At 51.1% G+C, this 18756-nt stretch overlaps 1 protein-coding gene across 1 annotated transcript in view; it reads left to right on the top strand.

Annotated features, from left to right (window-relative positions):
• The window catches only part of FTCD (formimidoyltransferase cyclodeaminase), a 48688-nt gene extending 30744 nt beyond the window's left edge, over positions 1–17944 (top strand). The window contains exons 6-14 of the mRNA XM_077830135.1: positions 4214–4351; positions 5298–5429; positions 7642–7703; positions 9337–9466; positions 12262–12423; positions 13743–13786; positions 14331–14469; positions 15377–15472; positions 17858–17944. Of these exons, the coding sequence (XP_077686261.1) occupies positions 4214–4351; positions 5298–5429; positions 7642–7703; positions 9337–9466; positions 12262–12423; positions 13743–13786; positions 14331–14469; positions 15377–15472; positions 17858–17944 (990 nt within the window). The remainder of the gene's footprint in view (positions 1–4213; positions 4352–5297; positions 5430–7641; positions 7704–9336; positions 9467–12261; positions 12424–13742; positions 13787–14330; positions 14470–15376; positions 15473–17857) is intronic.
• The last annotated feature ends 812 nt before the right edge of the window (positions 17945–18756 follow it).

The raw sequence follows: 18756 nt of genomic DNA, 5'->3' as shown, positions 1-18756 counted from the left end.
CAGACATTTTTGCCAGGGTAGGTTGGCCCTCCGACATCCTCACAGATGCAGGGACTAATTTCCTGGCAGGAACTATGAAAAACCTTTGGGAAGCTCATGGGGTAAATCACTTGGTTGCCACTCCTTACCACCATCAAACAAATGGCATGGTGGAGAAGTTTAATGGAACTTTGGGGGCCATGATACGTAAATTCGTAAATGAGCACTCCAATGATTGGGACCTAGTGTTGCAGCAGTTGCTCTTTGCCTACAGAGCTGTACCACATCCCAGTTTAGGGTTTTCCCCATTTGAACTTGTATATGGCCGTGAGGTTAAGGGGCCATTGCAGTTGGTGAAGCAGCAATGGGAGGGATTTACACCTTCTCCAGGAACTAACATTCTGGACTTTGTAACCAACCTACAAAACACCCTCCGAACCTCTTTAGCCCTTGCTAGAGAAAACTTACAGGATGCTCAAAAAGAGCAAAAAGCCTGGTATGATAAACAAGCCAGAGAGCGTTCCTTCAAAGTAGGAGACCAGGTCATGGTCTTAAAGGCGCTCCAGGCCCATAAAATGGAAGCATCGTGGGAAGGGCCATTCACGGTCCAGGAGCGCCTAGGAGCTGTTAATTATCTCATAGCATTCCCCACCTCCAACCGAAAGCCTAAGGTGTACCATATTAATTCTCTAAAGCCCTTTTATTCCAGAGAATTAAAGGTTTGTCAGTTTACAGCCCAGGGAGGAGACGACGCTGAGTGGCCCGAAGGTGTCTACTACGAAGGGAAATGTGTTGGTGGTGTGGAAGAGGTGAACCTCTCCATGACCCTTGGGCGTATGCAGCGACAGCAGATCCAGGAGCTGTGCACTAGCTACGCGCCAACGTTCTCAGCCACCCCAGGCCTGACTGAACGGGCATACCACTCCATTGACACAGGTAATGCTCACCCAATTAGGGTCCACCCTTACCGGGTGTCTCCTCAAGCTAAAACTGCTATAGAACGGGAGATCCAGGATATGTTACAGATGGGTGTAATCCGCCCCTCTGAAAGTGCATGGGCATCTCCAGGGTTCTAGTTCCCAAACCAGATGGGGAAATACGTTTTTGCGTGGACTACCGTAAGCTAAATGCTGTAACTCGCCCAGACAACTATCCAATGCCACGCACAGATGAACTATTAGAGAAACTGGGACGGGCCCAGTTCATCTCTACGTTGGACTTAACCAAGGGGTACTGGCAGGTACCGCTAGATGAATCTGCCAAGGAAAGGTCAGCCTTCATCACACATCTCGGGCTGTATGAATTTAATGTACTCCCTTTCGGGCTGCGAAATGCACCCGCCACTTTCCAAAGACTTGTAGATGGTCTCCTAGCGGGATTAGGAGAATATGCAGTCGCCTACCTTGACGACGTGGCCATATTTTCGGATTCCTGGGCAGACCACCTGGAACATCTACAAAAAGTCCTTGAGCGCATAAGGGAGGCAGGACTAACTGTTAAGGCTAAGAAGTGTCAAATAGGCCTAAACAGAGTGACTTACCTTGGACACCAGGTGGGTCAAGGAACTATCAGCCCCCTACAGGCCAAAGTGGATGCTATCCAAAAGTGGCCTGTCCCAAAGTCAAAGAAACAGGTTCAATCCTTCTTAGGCTTGGCCGGTTATTTCAGATGATTTGTACCGCACTACAGCCAAATCGCTGCCCCACTGACAGACCTAACCAAAAAGAAACAGCCAAATGCTGTTCAGTGGACCGGAAAGTGTCAGAAGGCCTTTAACAAGCTTAAAGCGACACTCATGTCTGACCCTGTACTAAGGGCCCCAGACTTTGACAAACCGTTCCTAGTAACCACAGATGCGTCCGAGCGTGGTGTGGGAGCAGTTTTAATGCAGAAAGGACCTGATCAAGAATTCCACCCTGTAGTGTTTCTCAGCAAAAAAACTGTCTGAGAGGGAAAGCAACTGGTCAGTCACTGAAAAAGAATGTTACGTCATTGTCTATGCTCTGGAAAAGCTACGCCCATATGTTTGGGGACGGCGTTTCCACCTGCAAACCGACCATGCTGCACTGAAGTGGCTTCACACCGTCAAAGAAACTAACAAAAAACTTCTTCGGTGGAGTTTAGCTCTCCAAGATTTTGATTTCGACATCCGACACATCTCAGGAGCTTCTAACAAAGTGGCTGATGCACTCTCCCGTGAAAGTTTCCCAGAATCAACTGGTTAAAATCGTCCTTGAGATGTGGAAAATATTGTTAGTCTTTATGTACTTGTTAGTATATTTAGAGATGCATGTGTCTTATTAACTCTGTTTTTCCTAGAGCTCCAGGAAGAAATCCCAGCCAGTGTTTCACCCTAGCTGAGATTTGGGGGGCGTGTCATAAATATAAAGGGAAGGGTAAACCCCTTTGAAATCCCTCCTGGCCAGGGGAAAGCTCCTCTCACCTGTAAAGGGTTAAGAAGCTAAAGGTAACCTCGCTGGCACCTGACCAAAATGACCAATGAGGAGACAAGATACTTTCAAAAGCTGGGAGGAGGGAGAGAAACAAAGGGTCTGTGTCTGTCTGTATGCTGGGTCTTTGCCGGGGATAGACCAGGAATGGAGTCTTAGAACTTTTAGTAAGTAATCTAGCTAGGTGTGTGTTAGATTATGATTTCTTTAAATGGCTGAGAAAAGAATTGTGCTGAATAGAATAACTATTTCTGTCTGTGTATCTTTTTTGTAACTTAAGGTTTTGCCTAGAGGGGTTCTCTATGTTTTTGAATCTAATTACCCTGTAAGATATCTACCATCCTGATTTCACAGGGGGGATTTCTTTATTTCTATTTACTTCTATTTTTTATTAAAAGTCTTCTTGTAAAAAACTGAATATTTTTTCATTGTTCTCAGATCCAAGGGTTTGGGTCTGTGGTCACCTATGCAAATTGGTGAGGCTTTTTATCCAACATTTCCCAGGAAAGGGGGGGTGCAAGTGTTGGGAGGATTGTTCATTGTTCTTAAGATCCAAGGGTCTGGGTCTGTAGTCACCTAGGCAAATTGGTGAGGCTTTTTACCAAACCTTGTCCAGGAAGTGGGGTGTAAGGTTTTGGGAAGTATTTTGGGGGGAAGGACGCGTCCAAACAGCTCTTCCCCAGTAACCAGTATTAGTTTGGTGGTGGTAGCGGCCAGTCCAAGGACAACGGGTGGAATATTTTGTACCTTGGGGAAGTTTTGACCTAAGCTGGTAAAGATAAGCTTAGGAGGTTTTTCATGCAGGTCCCCACATCTGTACCCTAGAGTTCAGAGTGGGGGAGGAACCTTGACACTGTCATCTGAGGAGAGATTAATAAGACTGGGACTTTTCAGCTTGGAAAAGAGACTACTAGGGGAGATGACAGAGGTCTATAAAATCATGACTGGTGTGGAGAAAGTAAATAAGGAAGTGTTATTTACTCCATCTCATAACACAAGAACTAGGGGTCACCGAATGAAATTAATACAGAACAGATTTAAAAAAAACAAAAGGAAGCATTTTTTCATACAACACACTGTTAATCTGTGGAACTCTTTGCCAGAGGATGTTGTGAAAGCCAAGACTATAACAGAATTCAAAAAAGAACTAGATAAGTTCATGGAGGTTAGGTCCATCAATGGCTATTAGCTAGGATGGACATGGATGGTGTCCCTAGCCTCTGTTTGCCAGAAGGTGGGAATGGGTGACAGGGGATGGATCACTTGATAATTACCTGTTTTGTTCATTCTCTCTGGGGCACCTGGTATTGGCCACTGTCAGAAGACAGAATACTGGGCTAGATGGACCTTTGGTCTGACCCACTATGGCCGTTCTTATGTTGTTAGGTTCTTATCTGTGCACACCGTCTTTAGCCTGTAAGTTCCTTAGAGCAGGGACCTGCCATTTCTATTAGTATGCAAGGCCCCATGCAAACCTATGGAGCAGAACAAATAACTAGAGGAGAGTTGGTAAGGGTCACAGTCCCACACCATTAAATCTGTACAAGTAAATATGAAGGCAACTTTATCCGTTATCAGTAGGGACTCTTCTTCCTTTATAGTACAATATCTGGCTGCTGTTACTTCTGGGTCATCAGCAAACCCAAATATGTGGGCTAGTGGCCTCCAGTTGTGTATCAGTCAGTTCCCCTCATCTGCAGAATGCTTTCTCTCTCACAGACTTATTCCCAGGGTTGAGTTGGCTTGTCAGCCACCACAACTCTGAAGTGTGTTGTTCTTTGCAGCCGGGGCGTTTGAAGAAGGTCCAAGGCATGGGCTGGTACTTGGATGAGGAGAATATTGCCCAGGTTTCTACAAACCTGCTGGACTTTGAAACCACCTCCCTCCACACAGTCTATGAGGAGGTCTGCAAAGATGCCCGGGTGAGTTGCACAGGTGCTATGCAAGTTTGAAGCAGCTTTGCCCAGCGCAACCAGCCTCCTTCAGAGAAGTAAAATTACAGTCAAATTGCCCGTGGCTGGTAGAGAAGGAGAAAGTTCTCGCACCTGTGGCATGAGAGCTTGTCTTGTAGGAGGTGTGTGTGTGAATACACAGGGAGCCACAATCTACCCTCCATACTTAAGGCGTTAAGGGAGCAGGAACGTGTGCCTCGTGAGATGTGCCAGCTGCTGCACCGTCCCCTCCGGGCTGGCAGTCACATGGCATGGGACAGCAGCATGGCCAAGTTTGTTGGCCTAGGCTTAAGATCTGTGAGCCTATACAGGGAACACCCTGGGCTCCCCTCTGCTTGTGGGCTCCCCTCTGCTTCTGTACCCTACCTTCAGTGCCTTTCGGGAGGGAGTCCAGATGGCCTCGTTTGGTGAGTTGCCAGCTATCCTCTCCTCCTCTCATGTTTTCAGGAGGCTGCTAAATGGCGTACACCCACTTCTTATCCCTTAGGGAGCCAGCCAGCCAGCTCACTCCCTCCCTCCCTTGTACAGCCTTCCCTGGCATTTCCCCATAAGCACCAGGCACACTGGGATGTCTACCCCTTGGAGTGAGGGGCGTGGTGGCAGCAGGCCCCCGTGGTGACATTAAGGTCCCACTGCTGTAGAACTGGGGGCGAGGAGGCGAGCAGGTGACCAGCTGCGCAGACCCTGTGTGCTGCGGATGGGACTGAGGGGTCAGTTGGCTGGGTCCAAACAGCACCAGGAAGGACCAACAAAGTGAGATCTCTGACTATGAGTCCCAACCCCTAGAATGGGAAGGGGCCTGCTTGAGTCCGGTGCACCCCTTGGCGTGGATCAAGAGTCGGGGGCAGTGGGAGAGGTGGCCAGGCAGGGAGGCTGTAACGCTAAAGGGCTGTTAAATGCTAGTCCTTGTTTGCAGGAGCTGAGCCTGCCCGTGGTGGGCTCCCAGTTGGTGGGGCTTGTCCCCAAGAAGGCCATGCTTGATGCAGCAGAGTATTACATTCAGAAAGAAAACCTCTTCATCCTGGAGGAGGAACAGAAAATCAGACTGGTAAGGCCAACGCCCATTGACATCCCCGCTCAGAAATCTTTCCCTGGAGGGAACTGCAAATGATAGCAGCTGAGCTGGCAGCTTCTTGCCTGTGAAAGGGTGTGATGGGTTTCCCTGGGGTGCAACCTGGAACTGGGGTACTGCTGAGCCCTCTGACATACCAGTCTGGGCCCCATCTCACACTGTGAGGCTGTGACAAGCTGCAGACTACTCCCGGTCTTACACTCACACAAACATCTACACAGGCAGGGACACACCCAGCTGCAGTGACATGAATGCTTCTCCTCAGCCATTCATGAATTAACAACGGAGAGGCCCCAGACAGCTCCCCCCAGCTCCACCGCCTAGGACCCCAGAGCTGTACCATCTTGCCCTGGTCAAAGGCCTGACCAGTATAAGTTTATTACCCAGTCCTCCCCTCTCTCAGTGTGGAGAGGACCATTCACCAGTTTTTATTCCTGAGCAGATTCCCCAAGCACTTCTAGCAAAACACACTGTTTTAGGGAAAAATATACAAAACAAATGTCTTAACTGCAGAAAGATAGATTTTAAGTGATTATAAGCACTGAGCGTACAGATCAAAGCGGGTCACATAAGAAATAAAACAGAAATGCAATCTAAGCTTTATAAACTAGGTAGGGTTTGAATCAAGCGGTGTCTCACCCTGTTAGCTCGTACAAGCAGGTTACAGCTTTTACATACACAGGCTGGAATTCTTCTGTCCCACGTGAGACATCCTTTCCCAGTTCAGTCTTTGTTTCTAAGGTGTTTCCAGGTATTCAGTTGCAAGGGGAGTGAGGCCAAGTGATGATGTCACTTCCCCTCTTTTATAGCTTCTTCCACCTTGCTAGAAAGATCTTTGCTCATGAGGTGGGGTTCCGCTCCACTCTCCCATGGCCCCTGGTCAAGCATCTTCCATTGCCTACACGTGATCCCTCTGGGAAACCTCCATCGTAAACAATTCCTGAGATAGTCCCTGAGTGTGTGGATTCCCCTTACTGGGGCCATTAGTACTGTCTGGCTTCTTCATTGTTGTACCTGAAAGGCTGGTTGTGGGTGTTCCCAGCCTCACAACATATTTCAATAACACACACACAGCAAAACTTCATAACTTCCCATACAATGACAACACGTACAATCCAACCGGATATTAATGTTCAACAGATCAAGACTTTTAGACTTTTAGAATGATACCTCACAACGCATACTTTGTACAAAACATAGCCTAATTATATGACAGTGGTGAATATGGGGGTGCCAGGGTGTTGTTTTGGGGCACAGAGGGTCACAGAGGGTCAGGCAAAAAGCAATGGAGCAAAATCAGATCTGTCTTTTCCTTTCCCACCAGAGAATATGAAAGATTTGGAGGTTCCTATTTATTCCCTTGCTCAGAAACCAAACCAAGCCCCTGAGGCTGATAAAACTCCCAGTGACATTCTGAAGAAGGACTTATTGCTGTGAATGAGACAGCATTCATTGGGTTAGGTTCCAAAGGGATGTTCAGTGACTTGGGAGGTTGGAGAAGTGCTGTGTGGGAAAGCAACCTGCTTAATGTCCTTAAGGAATCTATTTCTGTGTGTATTGGGTTTATTAAAACTCTACAGGAGCTTCCCAGAGCCTTACCCAAGTGGCAACTGTTTCCTTGGCCCACGGGATAATTCATTTTCCACGTGGTAGGTATCATGATGTATGGTGCCCTTTAAAAATAATATACAAAGGGAAAATGAATCAGCTTTCAGGGTTTTAAAGACATGGTGCTGTATTTCAAATGCCATGTCACGCTTCGTTAGAACCAAAAAGGACCAGTTTTGTTTAGCTCTGATATCACACTTCGGGTTAATGTCTTGCTAAGGCATTTTGAATAGGGTGGGTGAAAAGCCCTAGATAAGAGTTAGTTAATTACGATGATGATGATGGGGATGGTGACGGACAGCTTGGATGGATATCAGAACATACTCATGGCTGGAACCAATTGTAGGTTACTAGCTTTGATACTGTTCCTTGTAAAAACTTAACATTGATTTTTAGAAACGTGTACATGACCCAAGTGTCCCAAGTGAGGCCAGTCCTTAATGGCTGGATATTTACATCAAATCACTCGCTCGGAATTCCTGGCCATCTGACGAGCCCTGGAACTGAATATTCTCCCCCAGAAGTGAGCAAGGCTAATATGTTGACTTTGCCTTGATGAATGTGTCTTTCTTCATTTCAGGTAGTCAGCCGGCTGGGCCTGGATTCCTTGTCTCCATTTAACCCCCAGGAGCGCATTATTGAGTATGGACACCTTGTCCATTTTTTTTGTCACTCTCCTTGTTTGTAGCCCAGGAGAATAGCTGGTGACTCAATTTACTGTTGCTCAGATCCCAAAGTAGCACAATCTTCCTGGGATGCCATTAGGAACTCATTTGTGTTCCTACAGGGTTTAAAATGCTCCTGGCTGCCCAATGAAATGTTGATTTCAACAACATTTTTGATGGGAAAAAGTCAAAAAGAATCGCTTTGATTTTCTCATTTTGTTTCACTAATCCTGAAATGTTTCATTTAGATAAGGTAAAAAAGTTTTGGTTCAACTTTATCACTTTAATTTTGTTTTGACTTTAAGTTTTTAATAAAATGTATGTTACGTTTAATAGTTGACATATTTATATATAACATATGTTAAAAATAAAATGAAACACTGTCAAAATGACACATTTTTACCTTATCGAAACAAAACAATCTGACTTTATTGAAATGAAACTTTTCAGTGGTCCCAAATAAAACTTTTTCAGAATTTTGATTTCATAGGAAATTTCAAAATTTTGGCTTTTTGTTCTAATTCAGAACGTTTTTTTTTCTTCATAATGTCAGAATTTCCCACAGGCAAGAAATTCCAGTGTCTGCCCAGTTCTAGGACTGGACAATGAAGTGCTGGGTTTAGACAGCACCATCAGGAGCATCCAGGGTTTGCTTAGCAATCAGCATACCTGGCTTAACATGCCACTGCATATCCAGTTTAGCCAGCGTGGGTGTCTACACGTGCTGCACTCACACCTGCCAATCACAGTGCAGACACACCTGCAGGGTTGTATGCTGCTTCCCTTCACCATAGTATCTAGCACCTTGCATGTAAAGTCATTAGCAAGAGCAAAGTTCCTACAGGACTTCATGGAGTCTCTGGTTTATTGTGGAAGGGCTGTTTCCAAGAGGAAGGGTTTGCAATGTTTCCTAGAGCTGGTCAGACTCTGGAGGACTGTTCTGTAGCTGGATACCCTCCTCTGGCCTCCCTCCCACCCTCACTCATCATTGGCCATTGCAGGCTGAGCCCAGCTGGTGGCTGTCCCCTGAGAAGAGCAGCATGGTCATTCCCCATGGGGTTGGGGGAGGATGCCTTGGCAAGTGGCAGTGCCCAGTCCCTTCTCTGCCCCGAAGAGCAGCTCCTCTTATTTCACGGCACTGCTGCCAGCGCCGAGATGCCTCTGCTCAGAGCAGTGGAGGGGATTTTTAAAGGGGAAGAGTTGGATTTTTGTGGGGATGGTTCACGCGTTGCAGGAGAGAGGAACGATCCCTCGTGCCAGAAGTGTCTCCACTAAGGGCTCCCCCACACAGGCCCTGGAATAAACAGTTCTCCTTCAGGACAGGCTGCTGCTGGTTTCCATTTCCCAAACTGGGGTGGAGTTTCTCTCCACAGATATAGCCCCGAAAGGCCCAGTGAATTCAATGCAGCTCCTGGCTGTGATGATCTAGGCCTGAGGGTGCCACATGGGACCCCGGTTCTGGTTTCTGGTAAAGGAATTGTCAGGGCATGCTGGGAAGAGCCGTCGGAGCATGGTTGGGGCTGCTCAGAGAGCCTGGCTTCCCTGCAGTTGCTTGACACTCTGGCCTGGAGCAGGGAAGGGCTGAGTTCCTCCTGCTTTGCTGTTGGCAGGTACCTGGTGCAGAGCGGCCAGGCAGACGGAGGCTTGGCGTCCAAGTCTCTCCGCGCGTTTGTGCGTGCCGTTGGTGCGAGGTCAGCAGCTCCTGGGGGAGGATCGGTGTCTGCAGCAATGTCTGCTCTGGTAGGTTCGCGCTTGGCTCTCCTGTGTTACAGCAGGGCGACTGCTTTCCTGCGGGGTGGAGAGCCTGCCCTGGGTGGGGTGGGAGCCCACTCTAAGTCAAACACTGACATTGTCCACAAGTGAGTAGTAGGAGAAACTGTAGCCCAGGAGTTCTCAAACTTTTGTACCGGTGACCCCTTTCCCATAGCAAGCCTCTGAGTGCGACCCCCCGTTATAAATTAAAAACACTTTTAAATATATTTAACACCATTATAAATGCTGGATGCAAAGCAGGGTTTGGTGTGGAGGCTGACAGCTCATGACCCCCCACGTAATACCCTGCAACCCGCTGAGGAGTCCCGACCCCCAGTTTGAGAACCCCTGCTGTAGCTCGTCTGCCAGGGGGTGTTGGCAGCAACAGGGGCTGGGGTCACTAGGGGAATCTCTGGGATCTAGGGGAATCTCTTTAACAGTGCACACCAGAACTGGCTCGAGCCCCCATCTGGAAAACTACACATTGCCCCGGGTGACTCGAAGAGGCCTCTGCTGCTGTTCACTTGCTGCCATTGTTCTCGCCGCTGCTTGCTGCCACCTTTGCCACTGTTCACCGCTGTCTCTGCTGGCTCCACCCCTTCTGCTTGCCGCTGGCTGCTCCCCTAGCTGTGTTAGAATCATAGAACATCAGGGTTGGAAGGGACCTCAGGAGGTCACCTAGTCCCACCCCCTGCTCCAAGCAGGACCGATCCCCGACTAAATCATCCCAGCCAGGGCTTTGTCAAGCCTGACCTTAAAAACTAAGGAGCAGGCCAAGTGATGGAACTGCAGAACACTGCAGATCTGCCAGCAGATCGAGGGATGTGATCGTTCCCCTCTATTCGACATTGGTGAGGCCTCATCTGGAGTACTGTGTCCAGTTTTGGGCCCCACGCTACAAGAAGGATGTGGAGAAATTGGAGAGAGTCCAGCGAAGGGCAACAAAAATGATTAGGGGTCTGGAACACATCACTTACGAGGAGAGGCTGAGGGAACTGGCATTGTTTAGTCTATGGAAGAGAAGAATAAGGGGGGTTTGATAGCTGCTTTTAACTATCTGAAAGGGGGTTCCGAAGAGGATGGATCTTGACTGTTCTCAGTGATTGATGATTTAACTGGGAATTGGTCCTGCTTCGAGCAGGGGGTTGGACTAGATGACCTTCAGGGGTCCCTTCCAACCCTGATATTCTATGATTCTATGATTCTATGATAGCAGATGACAGGAGAAGGAGTAGTGGTCTCAAGTTGCAGTGGGGGAGGTCTAGGTTGGATATTAGGAAAAACTTTTTCACTAGGAGGGTGGTGAAACACTGGAATGCGTTACCTAGGGAGGTGGTGGAATCCCCTTCCTTGGAAGTTTTTAAGGTCAGGCTTGACAAAGCCCTGGCTGGGATGATTTAATTGGGGATCGGTCCTGCTTCGAGCAGGGGGTTGGACTAGATGACCTCCTGAGGTCTCTTTCAACCCTGATATTCTATGATTCTATGATTCTATTTTTTTTTAGTACTTTATGTTTAACACAGCACTGAACTGTATTGGCTTTTTGTGTGTGTCTCTGCGGCTGCCTAATTCCGCATCATAGAATATCAGGGTTGGAAGGGTCCTCAGGAGGTTATCTAGTCCAACCCTCTGCTCAAAGCAGGACCAATCCCCAATTTTTGGCCCAGATCTCTAAATGGCCCCCTCAAGGATTGAACTCACAACCCTGGGTTTAGCAGGCCAATGCTCAAACCACTGAGCTAAAACTCCCCCCTTCCAGTTCTAAATTAGGTGTGTAGTTGACTGGTCAGTTCATAACTCTGGTGTTTGTAACTCTGAGGTTCTACTGTAGATGAAACAAAGGCTCCCAGTTGAATCCAATCATCTCCATCTTTAAACACTACAGGGAGGATCAAATGGTGTCTAGGACTTTTTAAACAGAGCTTACACCTCCAGACAAGAACACCCAATTCCCCCCCCCCCCCCCGAACTTGGCTTTGGCATCACTACCTGTGCTTAGCAAGTGAGGGTGACCCCCCTCAAGTAGAACATATTAAGTGCTGTTTTGCTGCCCTTTACTCGTACAATAAGAATGACATTTCATTACTGCGTATCCAACACTAAAATGAATTTTAATCCAAAACAGCCCAAATCGATCACTTTGGCAAAGCAGATCCATCTGCTGAGCACCTTGGCAGATTAGGCGTGTCTATGCAAATATGGCCTGCTCGTGAGGTCTTTTCCCCTCTAGATCACTAGATGGCAGGGGAGAGCTCATTCAGACCCTGACATTCATCGCCTTTGACAAATAATACCTTTGCATTTGGGCCAGTGTAGCCACCTGGCTGAGGTCACTGAGGAAGTCTCAGAAGCCAGGTGCATGTAACGAGCAGGCGCCCCCTTCCAGCAGCTGTCGGGCAGTGCAGTGCACTCTGGGCTGGTGGGCCTCTTGGCAATGGCACGTGGCAAATCAGCTTCCTCGGTGGCCCAGTGAAAGTGATACGTGGTAACTGTTGTACTCACTCGCCTGCGTCTGGCATGGTCTCACTGCTGGCTTCACATTCAGCTCTCTTCCAAATAGCGCTTCCTGGCTGGTTCTTTAGTGCCCAAGTATCCCTCGTCCTTCATCTGAGTGTCTCGCTGCACTCTCCCTGGGCAGGTTGGGGGCTCTTTGCCCAGTCGCGGGCATGGTGGTGTGTGTGTCGTGGGGGGAATGGCAATGGCAATGGCAATCCACTCAGGTTAATGTCTCTTGTGGCTGGAGGAGAGCATGCGCGTGGAGCTTTCACCATGTCTCCTTGCAGGGGGCAGCTCTGGGCTGCATGGTGGGGCTGATGTCCTACGGGAAGCGTCAGTTTGAGGCACTGGAATTGGTCATGAGGAAGCTGATCCCTCCGTTCCATCAGGCCATGAATGAGCTGATCGTCATGGTGGACACGGACTCACTTGCCTTCAGCAGTTACATGGTGAGTGAGGTTTTTAAGCACTGCACAAGCTGCACGTCTCTCCATTTCTCACCCCTTTATATCTGGGGACTGCTCGCAAGCCTGCTCTCTCTCTGGTCGTTCCCATAGCGTGATGCTCTGGGTAAAGCTAAGGAGCTATGCTAGGACTCTCTGCAAAATTTTGGCTGACTTGATAGTTGCCTGTGGTAGATTTCCTACTTAGCCCTGCTTAGGTGGAGGGCTGAGCTTGCCAATGTCTCCTGGGCATAGACATAATGACAGGTAGAGAGGACCAGATCCTCCACTAATGTGAATCCCTGCAGCTCCATTGAGATCAGGGAGCCTGGGCAGAGTTCAACCAGCTGGGGGCCTGGCCCTGAATTCTGAAATTCAACAGTGCGATAAGCCAGAGTTCAGGAAAGGTGCATTGTATCTAACTAAGAACAGCCCCAAAGCCAAATTAATACAACAAACCAAATCCATGCGGATGACATTCCAGTGACCTTACAGGATACATCAAAGGCGGATCCTAAAATCTCTCACGATTTAGCTGTCTTGTCTGTGCCGAGAGATTGGCTCCACGGATCAGGCTGCGAGGAGAGAGGCAAGCAAAGGACTCTTCCTGCACAGAGATACGTACAGGGCACACCAGGGTGCTGCTGCGTAACAAGAAGAGACCCATGACAGAACGAGCCCAAACCAGTTGAATGGGAGGATGACGTGGGCTGGGACGAGGGGCAGAGAAAGCCTGTGAGCCTGCCCCTCACAGACCCACAGCCTGCTTGAGTGCCCAGGATGCCCAGAGCTGCTCCTGGGACCCTGCCCCACTAGTTTTGCACTCTGGCTCCCCAGGGTTGCATTGCAGCCATCACACTGTGCCATCCGTTCCCACAGGTGTTCAGGCTGAGAGTCGCAGCAAAGAGTGACCGGAAGGGTGGCACACCAAGGAATGTCCTCCCGTGCCCAGTGGGACAGATTCCCTCTGGCACCAGCACTTGGCTAGGCAGAAGAAAAAAGAGAAGAGGGCAGTTCTGTCTTCTTCATCCCAACACTGAGGGTCCGCCCCAGCCTTGATGTGACTAAGCAACTGCCGGGCAACTTTATTGTGCACCGCAGGGCAGCGTCCTCAGTGGAGGGTGTCTGGCATGTCACTTCAGCCAGCAGTGGGATATAAACACGCCGCCCGGATGGAAACATTCCCCCTTTGTGCAGACAGGCCCATGCTGGGGTCAGGCAGTGGGGAAGGGCGAAGGCTCAAGGAGCTGTACTTTATCTGGGATAGTTCTTCCATCTCCAGCATCCTTGGTCTGATGCATGTTTGTTTATTTGTTTCTCAACAGGATGCAATGAAGCTGCCTAAGAACACGCCAGAAGAGAGAGAAAAGTTTGTATTGTGTGAAGAGCTGAAACACAAACTCTGGCGTATGATCCCCTGGGGTAGCCGCTGGAATGAGCTGAAGGCCAATGGCCTGACCCAGAGCTACTGAAGTCAATGGAGGGGCTCTCATTGGCTTCAGTGGGCTGTGGCTCAGGCCCTCATTTTGTGCGTGTGTGTGTGAGAGAGAGAAGGAAATCCTCACACCATACTGCAAAGCTAAAGTTTGGCTTTCCTCAGGCTTCTTATGGGGGCAGCAGACTCAGTGAGTTGCCCTGAATGGTGGGCGTTTGGGTGGATTTTTTTGGACATTTGTCCTACTTTCAATGTTTGTTAATCATTCTTTGTGTATGCCCCATGCTCTGTGGAAAGGCATATTGTTAACTCATCACAGGGTGGATCATTTTTGGATGAGCAAATAGAACCTAAAACTAGCGTATTTGCCTAATGGTTTGGCCAGACTAGTGTCCATGGTGCGATATCACCCCTTCTCACAATGGTTTCCTTGCTTGCCTTTTGCAGTCAGATTGACTTTATGTCTTGCCTTTCGCAGGCGCACAGCTGCTATGCAGCAGGGGCTGAAGAGGGCTGTAGGTGTCCCCTTCTCGCTGGCAGAGAAAGTGAACGCCTTGTGGCCCATGTTAAAAGAGATGGCTCAGTATGGGAACCTCGCTTGCAAATCAGATCTCCAGGTACTGGCCTGAGAGCTGGCAGTGGGCTCCGAGTCTTTCGCAGCTCTTTAAGAAGTTTGGCCCAGCTCGAGTGCAGAATGGAAGAAATCTGCCTTTGAGCAGTGGGAGGACTTGTACAGATTCTCGTTTATGTTGTTAGGAAGCAAACGGTCTGTCGATCACTGGTACTTGTATGACTCCCCTCACCAGACTGAGCACTTGCAATCTGTAATGCAATCCTCACCTCCCCCCGGAGCGTATTACTGCTATGGTACAGGTGGGGAACTCAGGTCTAGAGAGACTAAGTGACCTGCCCAAGAAATTTGTGATTGAGCAGGGAACTGATCCTACGTTTCCCAAGTCCCAGGCAAGCGCCCTGACCACTAGACCATCCACTTCTCTGCCCAACCAGTGGAAAAATCCCGGTGGTGGCCATAATTTTTCTGACTTGCCACGGAAGTGCAGTGCCCCAGCGTCTGTCCCACATCCCCTGCTGTCTTGTACCAGCAAGGTCCAGTGGCCAGGCTGCCAGAATGAGAGGTGGAGGAGCTGCCAGCGGCTCATTGTCTGAGTTTGGGCAAGTCACTTCAGCCAATGGGTTCAAAGTTAGCCACTGATTTTAGCTGCCTAAATTTTTGGCAGGTTCTGATGGCCAAAACCAGTGGCATCTTTAGAAAATGTTGACCGTCGGAAGGGGACAATAATGCTCTCCTCCTTTGAGATCTACAGCTGACAAGTGCCACCTCATGGGAAGTTTGGATTGTTGGTCTGAGTATCAGTATCTGGACACGACCCACTTCCTGGGCCAGATCTTTGTGGGCGTAAATCAGCCTCAGGCTGTTGAGGTTGGAGGAGCCAATTTACAGCAAGGAAGGGGCAGCCCGGCATACGTAAGCTCCTCACACACGCCTTTAATGCTTGCATTCAGGTGGCGGCTAAAGCACTGGAAGCGGGAGTGTTTGGTGCCTATTTCAATGTGGTGACCAACCTGAAAGATATAACGGATGAAGCCTTCAGGAAGGAGGTAGGTCGCTCCTCCAGTTGTCCCCCAGGCCCTCGCTGGGGACACAGGGTCCCGAGGAGGCGTAATGTGTCTGAACCTTCACCTGCCCCTGGGCTGTTGCCCGGTGGGGGAGAGATGTGTCAGGCGATGGCACTGCAGGCTAGAATTACACCTCTCCTGTGGATACTCTCTGTGCCCCAGTTCATCCCTGCTCCAGGGGGGAGCCCAGTGTAGGGCCCCCTACCCTGAGGGCTGCCTAACCTTGTGTCTACTGCCACAGGGCTGTAGTCCTTATGGCAGCCTGGGAATAGCTGGGATGTAGGAACAGGCTGTCTCTTGTCCCCAGCACCCTCTCTCCTGCCCCCTGGCTGGCCCAGGAGCTCCTGCTGGGGGGTAAAGGCCCCACGAAGTAGTTCTTCGCTCCGGAGGGGGAAGCAGCCCGCTTAGCCCCGTGTACGGCGTGCGTCTGTCCCTCAGCCTTCCAGAGAGAGCCCAGGGAGTAATTCACAGTACCACCCAGTGCAGTCTGGTCACTGCCTCTGCCTCGTTGCCCCCTGTAGGGCACGGGCTCTTCTGCTGCTCCCCTGCCCTTTCGGGAATTTAAAACAATGCGCAAGTTCAAGGGTATGAGAGAAGCACAGTTAGTACACTCCAGCCGGCCAACCTTGCACCATCCCAGTGAAACACTGGCCCCTTCTCAGAGCCACCCGGCCCGGCTGGGTCGCTTGTGTGGTATCTGGTGCATCTCAGGGCGCCATAGCAATCAGGAGCCTCCCGAAGCCGGATCAGGGGAGCTCAGACAAATGCTGCATCTCTTGCCCTGGCTCGTTGGGCCATCCAACACACCAGCTCCATTGCCCTGCTGCCTGGGAAACGACTTGTACGCCTGCCATCCTGTGACACTCCCTGCTGCAAGGACCAGAGGATACTCTGTGGCCCTGTGGAGTGAAACCTGTTTTTCATTTCCTTTCCAATCTCACTTGTTCCGGTGCTGGTCCACTGTGCGCTGGGCTCCTTGCACGGGGAAACTGAGACCCGCAGGATGGGAGGAGAGAAACGAGCCCGGGGCCTGCAGAAAGTGACAAGCTGTTGAGCCGCTAGGCACAAGTTTCAAAAGTTCCCAAGTGACTTAGGAGTGTAAATCCGGAGCCATAGTCTCCTAAGTCACTTAGGTGCTTTGGAAAATGTTACCTACTGCTGGAACCATCAAAAGCCACAGGCCTCTGAGCCCCTTTTGGGGAGAAAGTGTTGAAGAATCAGGAGATGGGGGGGGTGGGGGAGGGCGCTGCTTATCTGACCTCGCCCAATAGTGACTTCTCATGCTGCTCACCCACTAAATGCCCAATTCAGGCCAGCTGCCTTAACCACATTAGCACTCACACCCACTTTGAACCCATTTACAGCATGCACTTAACTAGGGTTGCCAACTTTCTATTTGCAGAAAACAGAACACCCTTGCCCTGCCCTTCCCCTTGTCTGAGGCCATGCCCCTGCTCACTCCATCCCCCTCCCTCCATCACTCGCTCTCTCCCACCCTCGCTCACTCGCTCATTTTCATGGGGCTGGGGCAGAGAGTTGGAGTGCAGGGGGGAGTGGCGGTGAGGACTCCAGCTGTGGGTATGGGCTCTGGGGTGGGGCTGGAGATAAGGGGTTTGGGGTTCAGGAGAGGGCTCCAGGCTGGGGCAGGAGCTTGGGGTGTGGGAGGGGGCTCCGGTCTGAGGCAGAGGGTTTGGGTGTGGGAGGGGGTTCGGGCTCTGGGCTGGGGTGCAGGCTCTGGGGTGGGGTCGGAAATGAGGGGTTCAGGGTGTGTGAGGGGGATCTGGGATGGGGCAGGGGGTTGGGGTGTGGGGGTGGGGGCAGTGCGCAGAGCTGTCCCTCTGACTAGGAGCCAGAGGCAGACGCCGGCAGCGTCCCGGGAGTTGCACAGAGCCGGGTAGGGAGCCTGCCTTAGCCCCACTGCACCGACCGGACTTTTAACAGTCCCATCAGTGGTGCTGACTGGAGCCGCCAAGGTCCCTTTTCGACAGGACGGTCCAGTCGAAAGCCGGACACCGGGCAACCCTACACGTAACTGACATCACGGCTGAGTTTGTCCCGAAGCGCGAACTGTTAACTGCAAGGGAAGCCTGCTGGGAGAGGGTGCTGGCCCGTTCAGCTGTTACAATGGACTGGGCGGGAAGCTCCTCTTTGGCCTGTGGGCGCTCGTGCCTCAGGCTGGGGGCGCGGGGCAGGCTCTGGAAACGTAGCTCCCCGTGTGCTGCATCCACATCTGACAAGGGACCCCGCCTGGGATGAGGGGTATATACACAGTGCAAGAGGGGGGACCCCCGGGACGGGGGCTGGGGAAGAGGAACTAGTTCCGCTGCCCGTTCAGTGGGAAACAATTCACTTTCTTTTTACACACAGACGCACGGCAGAGTCTCCAGCTTCTTGGCGGAGGCCCAGCAGAGCGCGGCGTTGATCCTGGAGCTGCTGGAGGGCCGGGGGCAGTGAGAGAGGGGGGCCGCTCCTCAGCAGTGCTAGGGCTGAGGCCAGGCTCGGCTGGGCCCGACTGCACAGAATACAAACCTGAAATGTTCTCGCTCCTCTTGTGGTCTCGTCATGAGGCAGCTGTCCTTGCCCAGACAGACCATGCTCTCCGGTCCTGTAACGGGCCCACGGCTGCGGCCAGCGCAGACTTCACCCGTGGCCGGTGGCCAGTACTCTGGGTCAGGGCTTGTGGTGCGAAGGGATGTCACACCCTCCCAGGGAAGCAGCGTGAGCCGTGGAGGGGAGCTGATCAGTGGGGAACTCTCGAAGCTGCCCTGCAGCTCCCCGTGGGACGCCTTTCCCTCTACTACTGCCTGGCCTGCCCATCCCTGCAACAGCATGGCTCCTATGCAGTGGCTTGGCCCTGGGTTCTCCCTGCAGCACCAGCCTTCCCCTTGCTGCAGCTGTGGGGTGGATTTCCACCTGTTACCACGCGGTGCAGGCAGCACAGAGTGGCTGTCCCCTGCCCTGCCCCTTCCCACCCCGTCCCCCCCCAAAGCTGCAGAGTCGCCGTCATCTGCACAGGTGAGGCCTTGGAGGGCCAAAGAGAGATGGGACTGGGTAATGGTGGCCCAGCTCTCCCCCTCCCTGCCTGGGGCCCGCCGGCCCTGGTTTGCCCTCTGGAGGGGGTGGGGCTGCAGCAGTGAGGCTGGGCTCCGGGGGAATAGGCTCATTTCTCCCCCTGTGACCTCATAGGCTGCATTTTAGGGCTTTTCCGGGGGGGGCTCACATGCAGCACACGGGCTCTGCCGCACCAGGGCAGTGGCTCTAGCCTC

Source organism: Eretmochelys imbricata, chromosome 11 (genome assembly GCF_965152235.1).
Source record: "Eretmochelys imbricata isolate rEreImb1 chromosome 11, rEreImb1.hap1, whole genome shotgun sequence".
In the NCBI taxonomy this organism is placed as follows: Eukaryota; Metazoa; Chordata; order Testudines; family Cheloniidae; genus Eretmochelys; species Eretmochelys imbricata.
This window is presented reverse-complemented; position numbering and strand designations above follow the sequence as displayed.